This window comes from Vombatus ursinus, unplaced genomic scaffold (genome assembly GCF_900497805.2).
Source record: "Vombatus ursinus unplaced genomic scaffold, bare-nosed wombat genome assembly UNPS02005659.1, whole genome shotgun sequence".
In the NCBI taxonomy this organism is placed as follows: Eukaryota; Metazoa; Chordata; class Mammalia; order Diprotodontia; family Vombatidae; genus Vombatus; species Vombatus ursinus.
The window spans coordinates 10,724,051-10,739,689 of record NW_020945437.1 but is presented as its reverse complement, the minus strand read 5'-3'; the positions used below and the strand labels follow the sequence as shown (position 1 = coordinate 10,739,689).

The 15,639-nt window shown below is 38.1% G+C and overlaps 1 protein-coding gene across 3 annotated transcripts in view; it reads right to left on the bottom strand.

The window, feature by feature from the left end:
* DLG2 (discs large MAGUK scaffold protein 2) overlaps positions 1–15,639 on the bottom strand; it is a 1,559,742-nt gene that overhangs the window by 1,002,426 nt on the left and 541,677 nt on the right. The window contains exon 1 of one of the 3 annotated variants that reach the window (XM_027848245.1): positions 961–1,065. The exons of the other annotated variants lie outside the window; for them this stretch is intronic. Coding sequence (XP_027704046.1) covers positions 961–1,065 — 105 coding nt within the window. Of the gene's footprint in view, positions 1–960; positions 1,066–15,639 lie in introns of those variants that run through there. 3 annotated transcript variants of the gene reach the window in all.

The window sequence follows — 15,639 nt, the reverse complement described above, 5'->3', positions numbered from 1 at the left end:
TCCTGGGTTTCGGTGTCTAAAGTAATGGCTGTTTTAGTGATAAAATAGCTCTTCCTAGGGATTTTTTTAAAAAATAAAGTTTCCCCTTCCTATTAGACTATCTCAATTATAGTGTCTTTAACATGAGTTACAGAGCAGGCTGATTAAAGCAATTAATAAGCTCTTCTCCAATCACCTTATCTCCCTTATCAAAATGCAATCACCCTGACTATTCCAGAGTGAAGTCTTCTAAACACACCCAGAAAATAAAAGCCTGATAAAAGAAATAATGATTTGCTCCTTTAAGTGGATTATACACGCACATAAGACCATGTTTCCCTATACAAGATTATAGACATCACGGCATGGTCATTACTTTGTACCCCAAAAGAGAAACAAACTGGGGAGATATTGTAGAAAGTCAGAGACAAAATGAATGGAGCAGCAACTTCAGTGATTTATCTTAGATTGGTAAAGAATAGAACTCTTACTGATAACTTGTGTATCTTCCTCTAGGTCCCCAACTTTGTGCCATGTGTGACCTGGGGAAGATATCATTAAGTTTATTCAACTTTTGGATTCACACTGAGAGGTTGTCTATTAAAGTGAATTCCATAGATCTGGCATGAGCACCTTCAATCACAGATACTTGCTTTAGATCCATATCGGAACAACTTTCCTCCAAAAGGGCCACTGAATTTGCAAAAGGTCTATTATCTAAATCACTCAGCTCTGGCTTTTCCTGATATCACTATTAACTCTTCATCCCTGAGAGATGCACTGAAAAATGCTAGAATTAAAATCCTTCCTGAATCAAAGTTAGAACCCTTTCCCAAAACAAACACCCCAAAGATCTGTCCTATCCTTAGATATATGAAACACTGACCACTTTCCTAGATTTCAAAAGCAAAAGAAAGACTAGATTTCAAAGCAAAGAAAAAAAATATTAGAAGGAGTTTAAAGAAGTCTTATTTTCCTTACCGGTATAAATGCATGTTGCATAGCTTGCTCACATTTTTTTAAGGAAGCAATAGTATCCCACAAATACTGATAATCCACAGCATGGGAAGCATTTGGCCGGTCCATGGTGAAGGCTGGTACCACTCTAACTGAGCTCAAACAACCCAGTCGAAAGGGGAAAAAAAAGGGACTGCAGATCTGTTACATAAACTTCTTAATTAGATCTGCTACACAAACTGCTATCTTAGGACTGAAAAAGTTAATCAGAGCATTTCTTTCAGGGGATAACTGGGCATGAGACAGATGTTGTCATTGGGAAGGATTTTCATTCCCACACTTGTGAAAAGCAAGGCCATCTATGTTCCAGCCGTCTGCATGCTGGTCTGTCAATACTGCACATACCATAAGTGTGTGGGGGAGAAGGGGTAGTAGGAGGAGAGATGTGAGAAATTTTTCTAGCCAAAGATTTGGATAGCAAGTCATAAGAGAAGACATTGAGGAACTTGGGGACAGTGAGCAGAATTTTATGATGAAACAAAGACACCCACACATACTTGCACAGTATATAGACATGTATTAGAGTGTGTTCAAGGGTTTTACACAGAGAGACTGGGTATGTGTTCATTTGTTTCAGTCACCTCCAACTCTGGTTGACCCCATTTGAAGTTTTCTTGGCAAAGATACTGTAGTGGTTTGTCCTTTCCTTCTCCAGCACATTTGACAGATGAGGAAACTGAGGCAAACAGGGTTAGGTGACTTGCCCAGGGTCACAGAGCTAGTAACTTTCTGAGGCCAGATTTGAACTCACTTGGATGAGTCTTCCTGACTCTAGGCATGTCACTCAATCCACTGGGCCACCTTGCTGCGCAGCTATAGTAGTAGGTCACATTTGTTTAATACTTCCTATCCACAAAGTACTTTCTCTAAAACAAAGCTGTGAGTAGGGGAGGGACAGTAGTAATCTCATTCTACAGATAATGAAATTAAGGCTCAAAGAGTTAAGGGATTTGTTCAAGGTTACACATCTAGTAAGTGGTAGAACACTATGGCATACACTAGGGTTCCTTGAGTGTCAGGTAAAGAGTCAGAGAACTTGGGTTGGAATTTCAGGTCTACTACTACCCATGTGACCTTGACCAAATCATTTTCCTTTTATTTACTCTTCTGTAAAATTGTGGGGGTGGGTGGACTAGATCATCTCTATTTTGTTTTTCAAGAGGTAACACTCTATGCCCCTAAGATTCCAAATTCAATTCACTTTTCACTACCAACTAGGTTATTTAATTCAGTCTCTACTTGATTCAGGAGTATCCTTTACAATATTTTATTTGTGGAACGATTCATTCAGTGACAAGAAACTTACTCTCTCATGAGATAACCCATTATACTTTCATACAGCTTTAACGGGTTGAAAGTTTTTCCTTATGTTGAGCCTAAATTTGCCTTTCTTTAACTTATATTCAATGGTTCTAAGTATGTTTACAGTTACAAAGAAAAATCCAATTCTTCTATTACAGGCCTGCAAGTTTACAAAGAAAATGATCATGTCCTTTCTCACTCCACTTCCTTCTACTCCTTCTCCTGTGCTATGATTTAGACCCATCAAAATTCTCATTTTCTTCTTCTGGGCAAGTTCCAGTTTGTTAGTATATCTCCTAAGAAGGGAAACTGAGTACAATGTTCTGGATGTGTTCTGACAGGTGAATAATACACAGGGAGATCATCTGCCTCGTTCTGTATACTATTTCTCTGAATGCTTCCTAGGACTGAATTAGCTTTTGGGGGCAGCCATGTCACACTGCAAATGCCCATGCATATACATGCTTGTATACACATAGATAAAATATACAAAAGCACAAATGATAACAACAATTTATATTTATATAGTTTATTACTGTTAATGCTGTTGTAACAACCTGATGAGACAGCTACACACATAGAATGTGGTTACATAATCACGTGTTGGGTCTCTTGACATTTTGTTATAAGATCTGGAAGTGATGTTTTCTGCACTTTCTTTCAGGCACTCTCTCTGATGGATACTTTAATTGCTGTTGCCCTTATTATTACTGGGCTATCTGCTCCAGCTCAATTTATTTGTGACTCTCCCCAAAGACTAGTTAAAAGCTTCAGTGAGTGTAAAATACAGTTGGTGTCTTATGTTACAGGCTCAGGTCAATTTGGTTTCTCGTGTTCTATGCTGTACATTTTCCCAGGAGTTATACAAAAAATTGTGAATAGCCAAAAAGCATCCATGGTAGAAAAACAGTCCTTGCATACTTAATATCTAAAACAATGAACCCAGAGCCATAAAAGGTCAGATTTGAGGGCTGCAACAGATCTTAGATGTTATCTATTAAAACCTTTTCCCTCATGCATAAATCCTTTCTGCAATGTTTGACAAATGGTTATCCCAACATTACCCAAAGACCTTCAGGGAAAGGGAATGTAAGGCCTATGGAAGTAATTGGCTACATTATTGAAAAGTTCCAATTACTGGAAAGATTATTCTATTGAGTTGAAATCTGCCTTTCAGGTAAATGGTAGGATTTGGAGACAAAGGAACCTTAGCAATCATCTAATCCAATCTCTTCCTCCCACTCTTCTGCACCTGTTTTCGGAGCCTTAGAAGAAGCAGACTTGACCAATGATGCTGAAAGCAATAGGTCTTTATCAGGTACATTGTAACTCAGTCAGGAAGCACTTATTAATAAACTATTACATGCCAAACACTAGACATACAAATAAAAACAAAAACATTGTTCCTTCTTTCTAGGAGTTCACCTAAGGGAGAAAATGATATGTAAAAAAACAGTATGACTAACAAAATGGAAAGCTTTTGACTTAGAGACCTAAGGGTATGAGGAAAGGGGCAAAGGAAAAAGAGGTAAGAATACATCTGGAATATTGTCACGGAGGGTCAAGTATATTGCCAGATTTCTAGAGAGAAAAGGATTCATTTATGACTCTGCAAGTAGATGGGAAAGTTGGACGTGAGTGGCATGATCTTCTGGCTATTGCAAGAAGAGGAAGGGAATTGATGACCTTGTGAAAAATTTGGAACTCAAAATTTTACAAAAATGAATGTTGAAAACTATATTTACATATACCTGGCACCCAGAATAAGAATAACTCTTCTTGTTTGGTTTGTGTATGCCTAGTTTTGCCCTTCAGGACAGTTCAGGGATACAATCTATTATATTATATTGTTTAGTCATTTTTCAGTCATATCTGACTCTTCACTCCCCCTTTTGGGGTTTTCTTGGCAAAAGTACTAGAATGGTTTCCCATTTCCTTCTCCAGCTAATTTTACAGATGAGGAAATAGAAAGGGTTAAGTGACTTGCCTAGGATCATATAGCTAGTAAGTGTCTAAGGCTGAATTTGAACTCACAAAGATGAGTCTCCTTTTTTGGGGGGGGGTGACGCAATTGGGGTTAAGTGACTTGCCCAAGGTCACACAGCTAGTAAGTGTGAAGTGTCTGAGGCTGGATTTGAACTCAAGTCCTCCTGACTCCAAGGCCAGATCTCTATCCACTGCACCACCTAGCTGCCCCTAGATAAGTCTTCCTGACTCCAGGCCCAAAAATCTATCCAGTGTACCACTTAGCCGTGCTATATAGTTTATTCCCAGTGCTTTTATATATATACGTGCTGGGCAACAATATGGTTGGAGTCCCCCTTCTAGTATCACAGTCAGGGAGTCAATAATGAAAAGCCTGTCCAGAGACAAGGAAATTTCCAGCATGGAAGGAGGCAGACATGGAAGATTCTAGAAAGCAGTGTAGGTAGGAAGAGGAAGTATGTTTTGGGCCAAGATAACCTGTTGCAAGAAAGGCTAAGGCCAGAAAACCAGAGAAGAAATAATGAGATAATCCCTCATTTAAGAGATGAGAAAACCGAGGCCCAGAAAAGGGATAAGACAATCAGTGTGGTGTAGGTAAAAAAAATAGCAGAGCTGGAATTTAAACAGAAGTTCCATAACTCTAAATCCAAGACTCTTTGCTTTTAACACTTGTAAGTTCATGCTTCAAAAATTAAGATGAACCTTGAAAAAAATAGGAAAAAAAAGAATAGAGAGGTCTTGGTAAGCAGAAGATATTATGAGCTAATATCCAAAAGCATGTTCATTTACCAGTGAAGAGACAGGTCCAACAGCACTGAAGTATAGGTGAGTATGAGAGAGAAAGTAGGGCTAGATAAGGAAAAGTGTTTAATGCATCTATGAGGAACTTTACCTTGACACTACTAATGTTCTTTACCTGGGATCCATGAGCTTGATTTTTAAAAATAATTTGATCACTCCATTTCAATGCAACTGTTTTCCTTTGTAATTTTATGAGTATTATTTTATGTATTTAAAAACACTGAGAAGGGGTCCATAGACTTCACCAGACTGTCAAAGGGGTGTATCACACACACACACAAACACACACACACACACACCACACACACACACACACACACACACACACACCACACACACACACACACACACACACACATTAAGAAACCCTCTTTTAGACTTATATGAATTGATGCTGAGTGAAGAGAAATAATTATGGAGTCTGAATGCAGACAGACACATACTAGTTTCACTTTCTTTTGTTTGTTTTTTCTTTCTTGTGGTTTTTCCCTTTTGTTCTGATTCTTCTTTTACAACACGACTAAGGTGGAAATATGTTTAACATGATTGTACATGTATAACCTATATCAGATTGCTTAATGTCTTAGGGAGGAAGGAGGGAAGAGAGGGAGAAAAATTTGGAACTCAAAATTTTACAAAAATGAATGTTGAAAACTATATTTACATATAATTGAAATAATAAAATACTATTAAGGAAAAAAAAAGAAACCCTCTTTTAAACTGTGGTGATCCATTATGGATTTGGGAACAAGGAAGCAAAGTATCAGATAGACCAGATACCCTCTACATCTTGTGTTTCATGCTAACATCCCCAGCTCCTTCCATCCATCCACTTGGTAAAATATGAACAATCAATAGACTTTAAAAAAGGATAAATCATTATATCTTCTGATCAGTATTAATTTGTGCATTTGCCCAGGAAGCATTTCTGAAAATGTTAAGCCCATTGACTCACTATTTTTCTTCAGAGAAAAAAAGGATGTATATTTGTTTTTCCCCAAAAAAAATTATTTTATTTTTTTCTCAATTACTTTTATTTTTTAGGTTTTGAATTCCAAATTCTTTCCTTCCCTCTCTCCCCTAATTTTCTTCAGAAAACTGCCTATTCACATCCTTTGATCTTTATCAATTAGGAAATGACTTGAATTTATATAGCACTTCAATGTCTGCAAGGTTCTTTACAAATATTATCTTGTTTGATCCTCTTAACAACCTTGGAATATAGCTCTTCCCATTTTACATGTGAGGAAACTGAGGCAGACAAAGGTTAAGTGATTTTCCCAGGGTTACTCAGATAGTAAATGTGTGGGGCCATATTTTAACTCAAGCCTTCCTGAGTTCTTCCTGCAACACCTAGCTCTACCAGTATCACTACTACCTCTCGTGCTTCTGCTAACAATAGATTCATATACCTGAAACCAAGAAAAATCTTTTGCATATAATATCTCATTTGATTAACTTTGAGCATGCTAGATCCAGACAATGTCTTTTTCCTACAGCCAAGCTGATGAAAGGGACTCACAATCATATCATGTGAAGAACAGTTAAAAGAACTAGGAGTGGTTAGCATGGGGAAGAACAGAAAATATGGTGATAGGAGAGGCAGAGGTATCATAACAATGTCTTCCAAAATCTGAAGGGTCACAAGGTGCAGTGGGAAGAGCATTGGCAATAGGGCCAGAGGATCTGGGTTCCAATCCTGCTTCTGATGCCTGCAACCTGTGTGACCTTGGGCAAGTTACTTAACCTATGTGGGCCTCCATTTCCTCACCTGCAAAATGAAGGGTTGAACTAGATTGTTTTTGAGGTCCTTCCCAAGTCTAGATCCATAAGCCTTTTTTCCTATGAACCTCAGTGAGTCGGGGTGGGGGGCAGAAGGTTGGCATTTACCACTATTTAGCAACTATTTTGGAAAATGTAACTGAAGGGGTTTGAATGTATTATCTTAGGAATATTGTATTGTCCTGCCTGCCTACCTTCTACTTTCCTGAAGGTGCCTCCTCCTTCAAACTGCTTTGTATCTATTTGTATTTATTCTCTATATATTGCAGAGGAGGTGCTGACCTGCATAGGTAGAGTGAGTTTCCTCACCTGAGAATTCCCTACACTAATGAAATCATATGTCTAACCCTATCCCCTATCTCTATCCATATGTACTTATATATGTAAATAATGTCTCCCCTACAGATAGCTTATTAAGATATACAATCTCGCTTGTTTTATCTAGCAATGCCATACTGCCTTGACTTAGGTTATTCAGTTTCCCTCCACAGAGATGGCAGAAATCAACCTAGTACACAGGCATGGCCAGGCAGTGTCTGAGTCTCAGAAGCTGGCACAGGCAAGTTGTTAAGTTATCCTCCTCAGATTTTCAATTTTCTCTCTCTCCTCAGCTGAGGGAGCTGAAGTATATTGATATTTTAAAACCTGCTCTGTGCTAATTTGCAGAGACATTCTGTAGTTTCTGATTTGACTTAATATTTCTTCAGTGTATGTCCAAAGGCTATTGGCCTTGGAGAATCGTCTTTCTCAATAAATCCAACTAGCTTCTATTTATTCTCCTTCATCATGTTCCTCTGGCCTCCTCTCATCCACAGGCCACTTTCTGTCACTGTTACTGCCCTTCTCCTCTCCATGGACCCCATGCAGTTGCTCCTTCCTGGTACCCTCTGTATGAGCTCCAGACTACCACTCATCAAGCTTTGCTTGCACAAAATGTGGATCTTGAATTTTCCATTAGGCATGAAACAGAAAAAAAAAGAAAAAAAAAACCTTTTAAAAATAGTCTATTCATTTCTAGCCTTTTACTCTTTTCAGGCATATTAGTCATTTTTTTTTCATCTAAGTGACATGCTTTTTCACCTCTAGGTCTCTCATTGCCTTAAACTTATAGCTAAATTCCTGCCTCCCAACTTTATTCCTTCATCCAAACAGTCCATTAGTAATCTGAATATCTAGATTCCACCTCTGCCTCTACCACTTACTGGGGATAGGATTTTCGGCAATTTGGGATGACAGAAGATTGTCTTCAGAGTCAGACCCTCCCCATCATGCCTTCTTCACTGCCATCCCTCACCTCTTGTCCATGATTTTTTTTTCTGTCAGTAAGAAATTGACATATGAAGTGATTGACATGGAACCATTGGAAATTAAAAGTCGAATGGTCATAGAATTAAAGAAGAGTCTGAAGAGAGGGTAAAGTATAACTAAGGAACAGAGCAATAATGGTGGAAATTCAGGCATCAATGGCAAAGGTATTTTGTGATTGGGGCGGCATTTCCAGAAACTCTTAAGAATTAAAATCACATAAGCAGCCAGCTACTCTGCCTGGCCCCAATCAAGCCTTGGTGCTGTAAGAAATTCCAGTAGAATCTCAAGTAGAGGAAATAGAACCACAGAATATTAATCATTGGATTTCCACTAGTCCATCAATCTTACAGATGAAGAAATTGAGGCCCATATAGTCAAAGCATCAAAGTATCTTGCCTCTTTACTTAGTCAGAACTTGGACTCAAATTCAGTCCATCTGATATTTCATCTAGTATTCTAATACCCCTGTGCAATAAAAGAGCATTTCCCTCTTTTATGATATCACTCCAGTTTAAAGCCTCCTTGACTTACTCATGTAAGTCTATTTTCTCTCCTCCTGTTATTCTTCCTCTTCTATAGTTACATTTTCCTACTGTTCTTTAACAAACTTTCTCATGCATATTTCTCTTTGCAAGCAACAGACAAATAAAATTAATCTATTTTTATTTTAGAGCATCTAGGTGGTGCAGTGGATAGAGTTCTGGGCCTGGAGTCAGGAAGTTCTGAGTTCAAATCTGGCCTCAGATATTTACTATCTGTGTGACCTGGGCAAGTCACTTAACCCTGTTTGCGTCAGTTTCCTCATTGGTAAAATGAGCTGGAGAAAGAAATGGCAAACTACTCCTGTATCTTTGCCAAGAAAACTCCAAACAGTGTCATGAAGAGTTGGACATGACTGAAATGACTGAATGACAAAAATCTTTATTAAAGAGTTTACACACCCATGAGTGTTAACACACCATTGACTTCAGTGGTGCTTGACTGATTCTCTTTAGGAAATATGTAATACCTTAGTCAGAAATGTTTACAGAGGCAGCATGGAATATATATTTAATAGGATTCTAGATATAGAGATGGAAGTTTCTTTTAAGGTAATTTAGTCTAACCACTTCATTTTACAGAAGCCCATACAAGTTAGGTGACTTGCCCAAGGTTACAGTTAGTAAGTGGTTAAGACTAGTATTTGAACTCAGTTCCTCTGATGTGTGTATATGGAATGTTTTCGTACATATATCTATCTCCCAGGTGTCCAGTATAATAGTCTCACTTTTTTTCACTGGTTTAATGTGGGTAAAAACACTTCCACTACTTTTCTTACAGGATTGTTGAGTAAAGTGCCTTAAACCCTTAAGTGTTACATGGGATCATAAGTGAATTATTGCCTTATTTTTGCTATTAGCTCACAAAACATAGGAAACCATAAGAAGTGTTCTCTGTCCTACAGGAAACAACGATTTAAATCCAATTTCATATACATTTATTAAGGACTTATCATGATCAAAGCTCTAGGATAACTTCTAGGCAACAAAGAAGCAAAAGGACAAGGAAAAAGCCTCTGCCATCCAGCATTTTACACCTTGATATGGAGATATGACAGGCACATAAATATATTGTGATATTTAAAAAGTTCAAGAGACATAGTTTCTGGGTAATCATTTTATTAACAATGCTAGCATATTATTAATAAAATGGGTCAGTGACATTCTCGAATGCCAAAGACAAATCATGGCGGTAGGCTCACAGTTTATATGTCCTTGGAAGAGTGGGTGTTCCTAAGGGTGGCAATCAACTCTGATTGGTTAACAATTAATGAGAAGAATCAATATTCTAACAAGTGGCCGCATTCTAATGAGGGGCTGGGAGAATGTAACTTCGATTAGTCATTTACTTCTAAATTGCCTAGAAGTTGGGCAGTCTAATCAAAGAATTTATCCCTACTCATACCTGGGTAGAGCACAATGGGCGGGGTTTGAACAAGATTGAGAAGAAAGTTAATTCAATCTCACTATCAGCAATGTCCTTCAGAGACTGAACAACCTACAGGCTTCTGAAAAAATCCTGGTCCTAATTCAATAATTGATTATTAATATGAGAAAGAAATAATCATTTCTCTCAATAGGAAATATATATGCTACAGGATAGTATGTTTTGAATAAGAAAAAAAAGGTGCTTTTAAATAACCTGAAGAGGGATGAATCTTTTCAGGGAAAGTTTTGTGGAGGTACTAGAATTCTTTGAAGGCCTTCGAAAGAAATGGAAAATTTTCAATAGGTAGAGATGTAGAAGGAATACATTCAAGGAATGGGGCTTACTAACATCAACCTTTGAGGTCGTAACTTTAGCTCTGGAAGTGATCTCAAAAGTCATTTTGTGTGACTCCCTTGTTTCACATACAAGGAAACTGCTGTCCAGCAAGGATAAAGGTCTTGTCCAGGGCCAGATAACATAAGGAATGGAATTGGGATTTGAAGCTCCTCTGTCAGCACAATTCCATTCTACAATGTTGCCTTCAGGCAGAGAGGACTGATAAAATTACTGCCTTCTCTGCCTTCATTTTACAGAAGAGGAAAATTACTATTGTAATCCAAAACCTTTTCACAGGGTTGAAATTTCGCAGTTAAGTTTGAAGATGAACTATGACTGGGATAGAAGTTATCAACAGAATTGTAACGGTCTTACTCCCTTGTAGCAACAGACTTCTAATCTGCCAACATTTCCCAAACACAGAGAAGTCAAAACTAGCAGCCCCCTTGATCACGGCTGGTACTTTTCTGATGCCCTTTTAGTCAGCAACAATTTCATTTAGAAAACATTTCAGTCAGTACTAAGTGAAGAGAAATTATCGACCTGTTTTTGATAATCAAAGAGAAACTGCTGTAATAAAGAGCTTCTAATCAGCTCATCTAATTAAAAAGTTAATCTTGACATTTCTTTTTATGTCTTTTAAAATCATAAAAGATTTTTACTTTTAAAATGCTTTTTAAACAACAAACAACAAGTCACTTTCTATAACAGAACTATAATAAGAGTGAAAACAAAGAATCATAGCTGTCTCTTATCTCTGTACATGTGCACTGGCTATCCCATGTAGCACATGCTACTTCACCTCCACTTCTCAGGATTCTTGGCTTCTTTCAAGACTCAGAAAAACAACCACCTGCAGGTGACCTTTCCTGGTCTCAACAGCTACAGCCTTCCCTTCAAAATTTGCCTTCCATCTTATTTGTATGTATCATGTATATACCATTTCTATATATGTTGGTTCACCCATTAGAATATAAGCTCTTAAAGGTGAGACTGGCTTTGCCTTTCTTTGCATCCCCAGTACTTAGTACAGTGTCTGATACATACTAAGTGCTTGTTTATTGCTTATTGGTTTATTGATTAGAAAGAGAGATCAGGTCCAACCCCCTGCCTGATGCAAGAATCCGCTTTATAAAATACCAACAAAATGGTCATTCAACCTTGCTTAATTACTTCTAGTGAAAGGGAACTTAATACTTAGTGTATGAGAAAGCCTATTCCATTGATGAGGCAACTCTTCTTTATGGGAAAATACTTCCTTTATTCAACTGAAATCTCTCCCCATGTAATTACCACCATTAATGCCAGTTCTATATTGTGGATCCTCACAGAATAAGCCTAGCCCTTCAGCATGATCAAACTTCAAATAACTGACAAAGAGCAGTGTGTCTTTCACATACTAGGTACTTAATAAACACTTGCTGCATGAATAAATGAATGAATGAATGATGTCCCTCCCACCACTCTTATCAGACTGAAGATTGTTAAAGGGATGCTTTCAAATGTTATGATTCTCCCCACCTACTATTTCCTAAAAAATGAAAAACTAGCTCCAAGTAGCTGCCTAGTTGAAATCTTGCATAGGGCCTTCCTAATATGATGTTATATATAATTGTAGATCACAGAATAAAATCTCAGGATACTAGGATTTTTTTTTTGTATCATCTGCGACAACAAGAGTTGCCAAATTGAATTCAATTTCACACATATTTATGAAGTGTTTATCACATAAAGTCATTATGCTCAGTACTAGTGATATGGACATGACAGGGCCAAAAATTGGTACCATGTAAGGCAGATTGTTATGAGAGAGAGAGAGAGAGAGAGAGAGAGAGAGAGAGAGAGAGAGAAGAAGAAGAAGAAGAAGAAGAAGAAAAAGAAGAAGAAGAAGAAGAAGAGGAGGAGGAGGAGGAGGAAGAAGAAGAAGAAGAAGAAGAAGAGGAGGAGGAGGAGGAGGAGGAAGAAGAAAAAGAAGAAGAAGAGGGAGAAGGAGAAGGAGAGTGAGAATGAGAGGGAGAGGGAAAGGGGAAGGGGGAGGGGGATGGGGAAGGGGACGGGATGGGGGAAGAAGAAAGGAGGGAGGGAGACAGGAAGGAAGGGAGATAGGAAAAGAAAGAGATGAGAAATGATGAGCAGGCAGACTTCAGAAAAAACTGGAAAGTGTTGTATAGTCTGATGCTGAGTGAAGTGAGCCGAACCAGAAGAACATTGTACACAGTAACAGTCATGTTGTGCAATGACTAATATTGATAGACTTAGCCCTTCTCAGCAATACAAGGATCTAAGACATCTCCAATGGCCTCGTGATGGAAAATGCTATCCACATCCAAAGAAAGAACTATGGAGTTTGAATGCAGATCGAAGCATACTATTTGCTAATTTTTTTCTTCTGCTGTGTTTTGTTTCCTCTTTCTGGTGGTTCCTCCTATTGGTTCTAATTCTTACTTACAACATCACTCATGTTAAAATATGTTTAATAGGAATGTACATGTATAGCCTATACCAGATTGTGTGCCTTTTCGGGGAGGGAGGTGGGGAAGGAGGGAGAGAAAAATTTAAAACTCAAAAGCTTATGGAAGTGATTGTTGATTAATCGAAACAAATTAATAAAGTTAAAAAATAATGAAAAAAGAAAGAGATGAGACAGAGCAAAGAAACAGACAGACAGAGAGGAAGAGAAAGAGAGAGGGAGGGAGAGAGAGGAAAGAAAGCTGCAAAGGAGAAATTGGCCAACTTGGGTTTGAAGAAAGGAAAATGTTTCAAGTGATGAAGATGAAAGAGACAGTGTGTTCTAGGCCTCAAGGACTGTCTATAGGAATTCTCAGAGGTGGGAGATGGTGGACTGAAATCAGATTCAGCTAACAGTCCTCTTCATTTGTAACGTAGAGTGCATTAAAGGGAGAAGTACAAAGGAAATCTGAACAAGCAGGTTGAGCTAGATTGTTTTGCCTCAAATGTCAGTCTAAGGAGTTCACATTTTATAGTAAAAAGCAATGGGGACCCATTAAAGGTGTTTTAACAGTGGCTGATATGATCACACTGATGCTTTAGGAAGATTAATTTGTCAGTTGAGTGAAAGATAGAATAGAGAGGGCAGAGCAGTCAAGAAATCCTCCAAATCAGCTTGTCTGACTATAACATCTAGAGCACAATGCCTCCCTAAAGTAGGAAATTAATGGATGGTGAATGGAAATGAATTAAAGGTAACCAGCAAGTTCAGATGAACACGAAGCATAAAAGGATGAGGCAAAAAGTGGAAACTTTGGCTGATATACAGACGGAAGAACAAGGATGGATTTAGGAACATTGCCAGTTACACAAATTGAGTAAGACACAAATCTCGAAATTAAACATCAGTGTTGACAATTAACCTGCCATCTAACTTAAAAGCTAACCATTAATGTGGTGTATAATTTAATGCATTTTAAATGGTAGAGAATACATATATCCTCATAAAAGTCATTAAGAAGTCAATAATAAAACCCTAAATAAAACTTTGATCTAGCATTGTGGTTCCTCTTATCTCTTTTAACACCCATTATTCCACTCCAAATGTTCATATGGACTATTTGTGCCTGATCTGTGCTAAAGCCTTCTGAGCTCCTATTGGTCTGGTCAGCCATAGTCAGACACCCTTTACCTTGCGCCCTACACAGTGATGTCATTCTGGTCCTCTTTGAGAAGAAAGGAGAACAACCAATAGTCATGACAATACATTTACGTAGCCTGTTTCTCTAAGTGTGAAACCATGATTGTTAAGTGTCCATTTCACCCCTTTGATTTAGGGGAAGAGGTTCTGCCATTCTTGGTAACACAGAGACAGACAATTACCTAGAATCCAGAATTGTGGGACTTGGAGCTGATGACCTAGGTTCCACTTCTAGCTAACACTTGCTAACTACATGACATGGGGTAAGACATTTAAACTCCCCAAGAATGAGCTTCATCGTCTGTAAAATCTCAGTTGTAAAACCTGTACCCAGCCTTACCAGATCAGAACACAGATATGAGCTCTTTTATACTGAAGTGAAAGATAGGTACAATTTGGGGAACTACCTAAAAACATCAGTAACAGCAAGAAATTGTGACTCATCTAACTCCTTTCTTAAGTAATTTGTCTATTGGTAGCATGGTATAACACTGAATGTAGGGTCAGGGGACAAGTGTTCGATTTTTGTTTCAGGAACTTACTTCTGGTATGATAATGGACAACTCTCAGTGTCCTTATATGTAAAAATGGATCATAATATTTTCATTACCACTTCATAAATTATTGCGATGAAAGTATTTGGAAAAACCCTAAAGCACTATTTAAATGTGAATAGTTACTGGTAGGGAACCTGCGGCCTCCAGGCCACATATGGCCCTCTAGGTCCTTCGGTGAGGCCTTTTGACCAAGTCCATATTTTACAGAACAAATCCTTATATTAAGGGGATTTGTTCAGTGAAGTTTGGATTCAGTCAAAGGGCCTCACTTAAGAACCTAGAGGGCCACATGTGGCCTGGAGGCTGCAGGTTCCCCACCCCTGCCTAAACAAACCAGCAGACCTGGTTGTCTCTTAATGAGATAGTAATAACATTTATAAATTCTAAGAAAGACATAGAATAAGAAAACTATAGATCTGGGCAAACTAGAGTATAAATTATGCTGAATTCTTATTGGTCAATGGCAAATATAGGGATAATGAGGTTCAATGATCTAGAAATCAGATAGTATTAAAAATGGTAAAGAATTATGTAATAGCTCTTTCCTTTCTCTCAAGATGGAAGACGAAAAAAACCCTCAAAGGACCAAAAGGAAAAAAAAAAGTCAAAAAGGAAAAGAAGAATAAAAGGGAAGATGTGGCTGAAAATGTGGTAAAAAAAAGCCTCAAAAGCATTGCAAGGGAAACCCCGTCCTGACCCGAAGGACTGGTAAGTACACACAGTCTGTGATGTAGTCCCAACAAGCCATGTACAAGTGGAAATATGCAGCACCCAAACCCCAGATTGAAAGGATAAAGAGAGAGAAGGCACCTGCTACTATGTCAAAACCAGTTGGTGGTGATAAGAATGGAGGAATTCAAGTGGTAACGATTTGCAAAATGCCTAGGTATTACCCTACTGGGGATGTGCCTAGAAAGCTGTTAAATCATGGCAAAGAGCCCTTCAGCCAGCAGG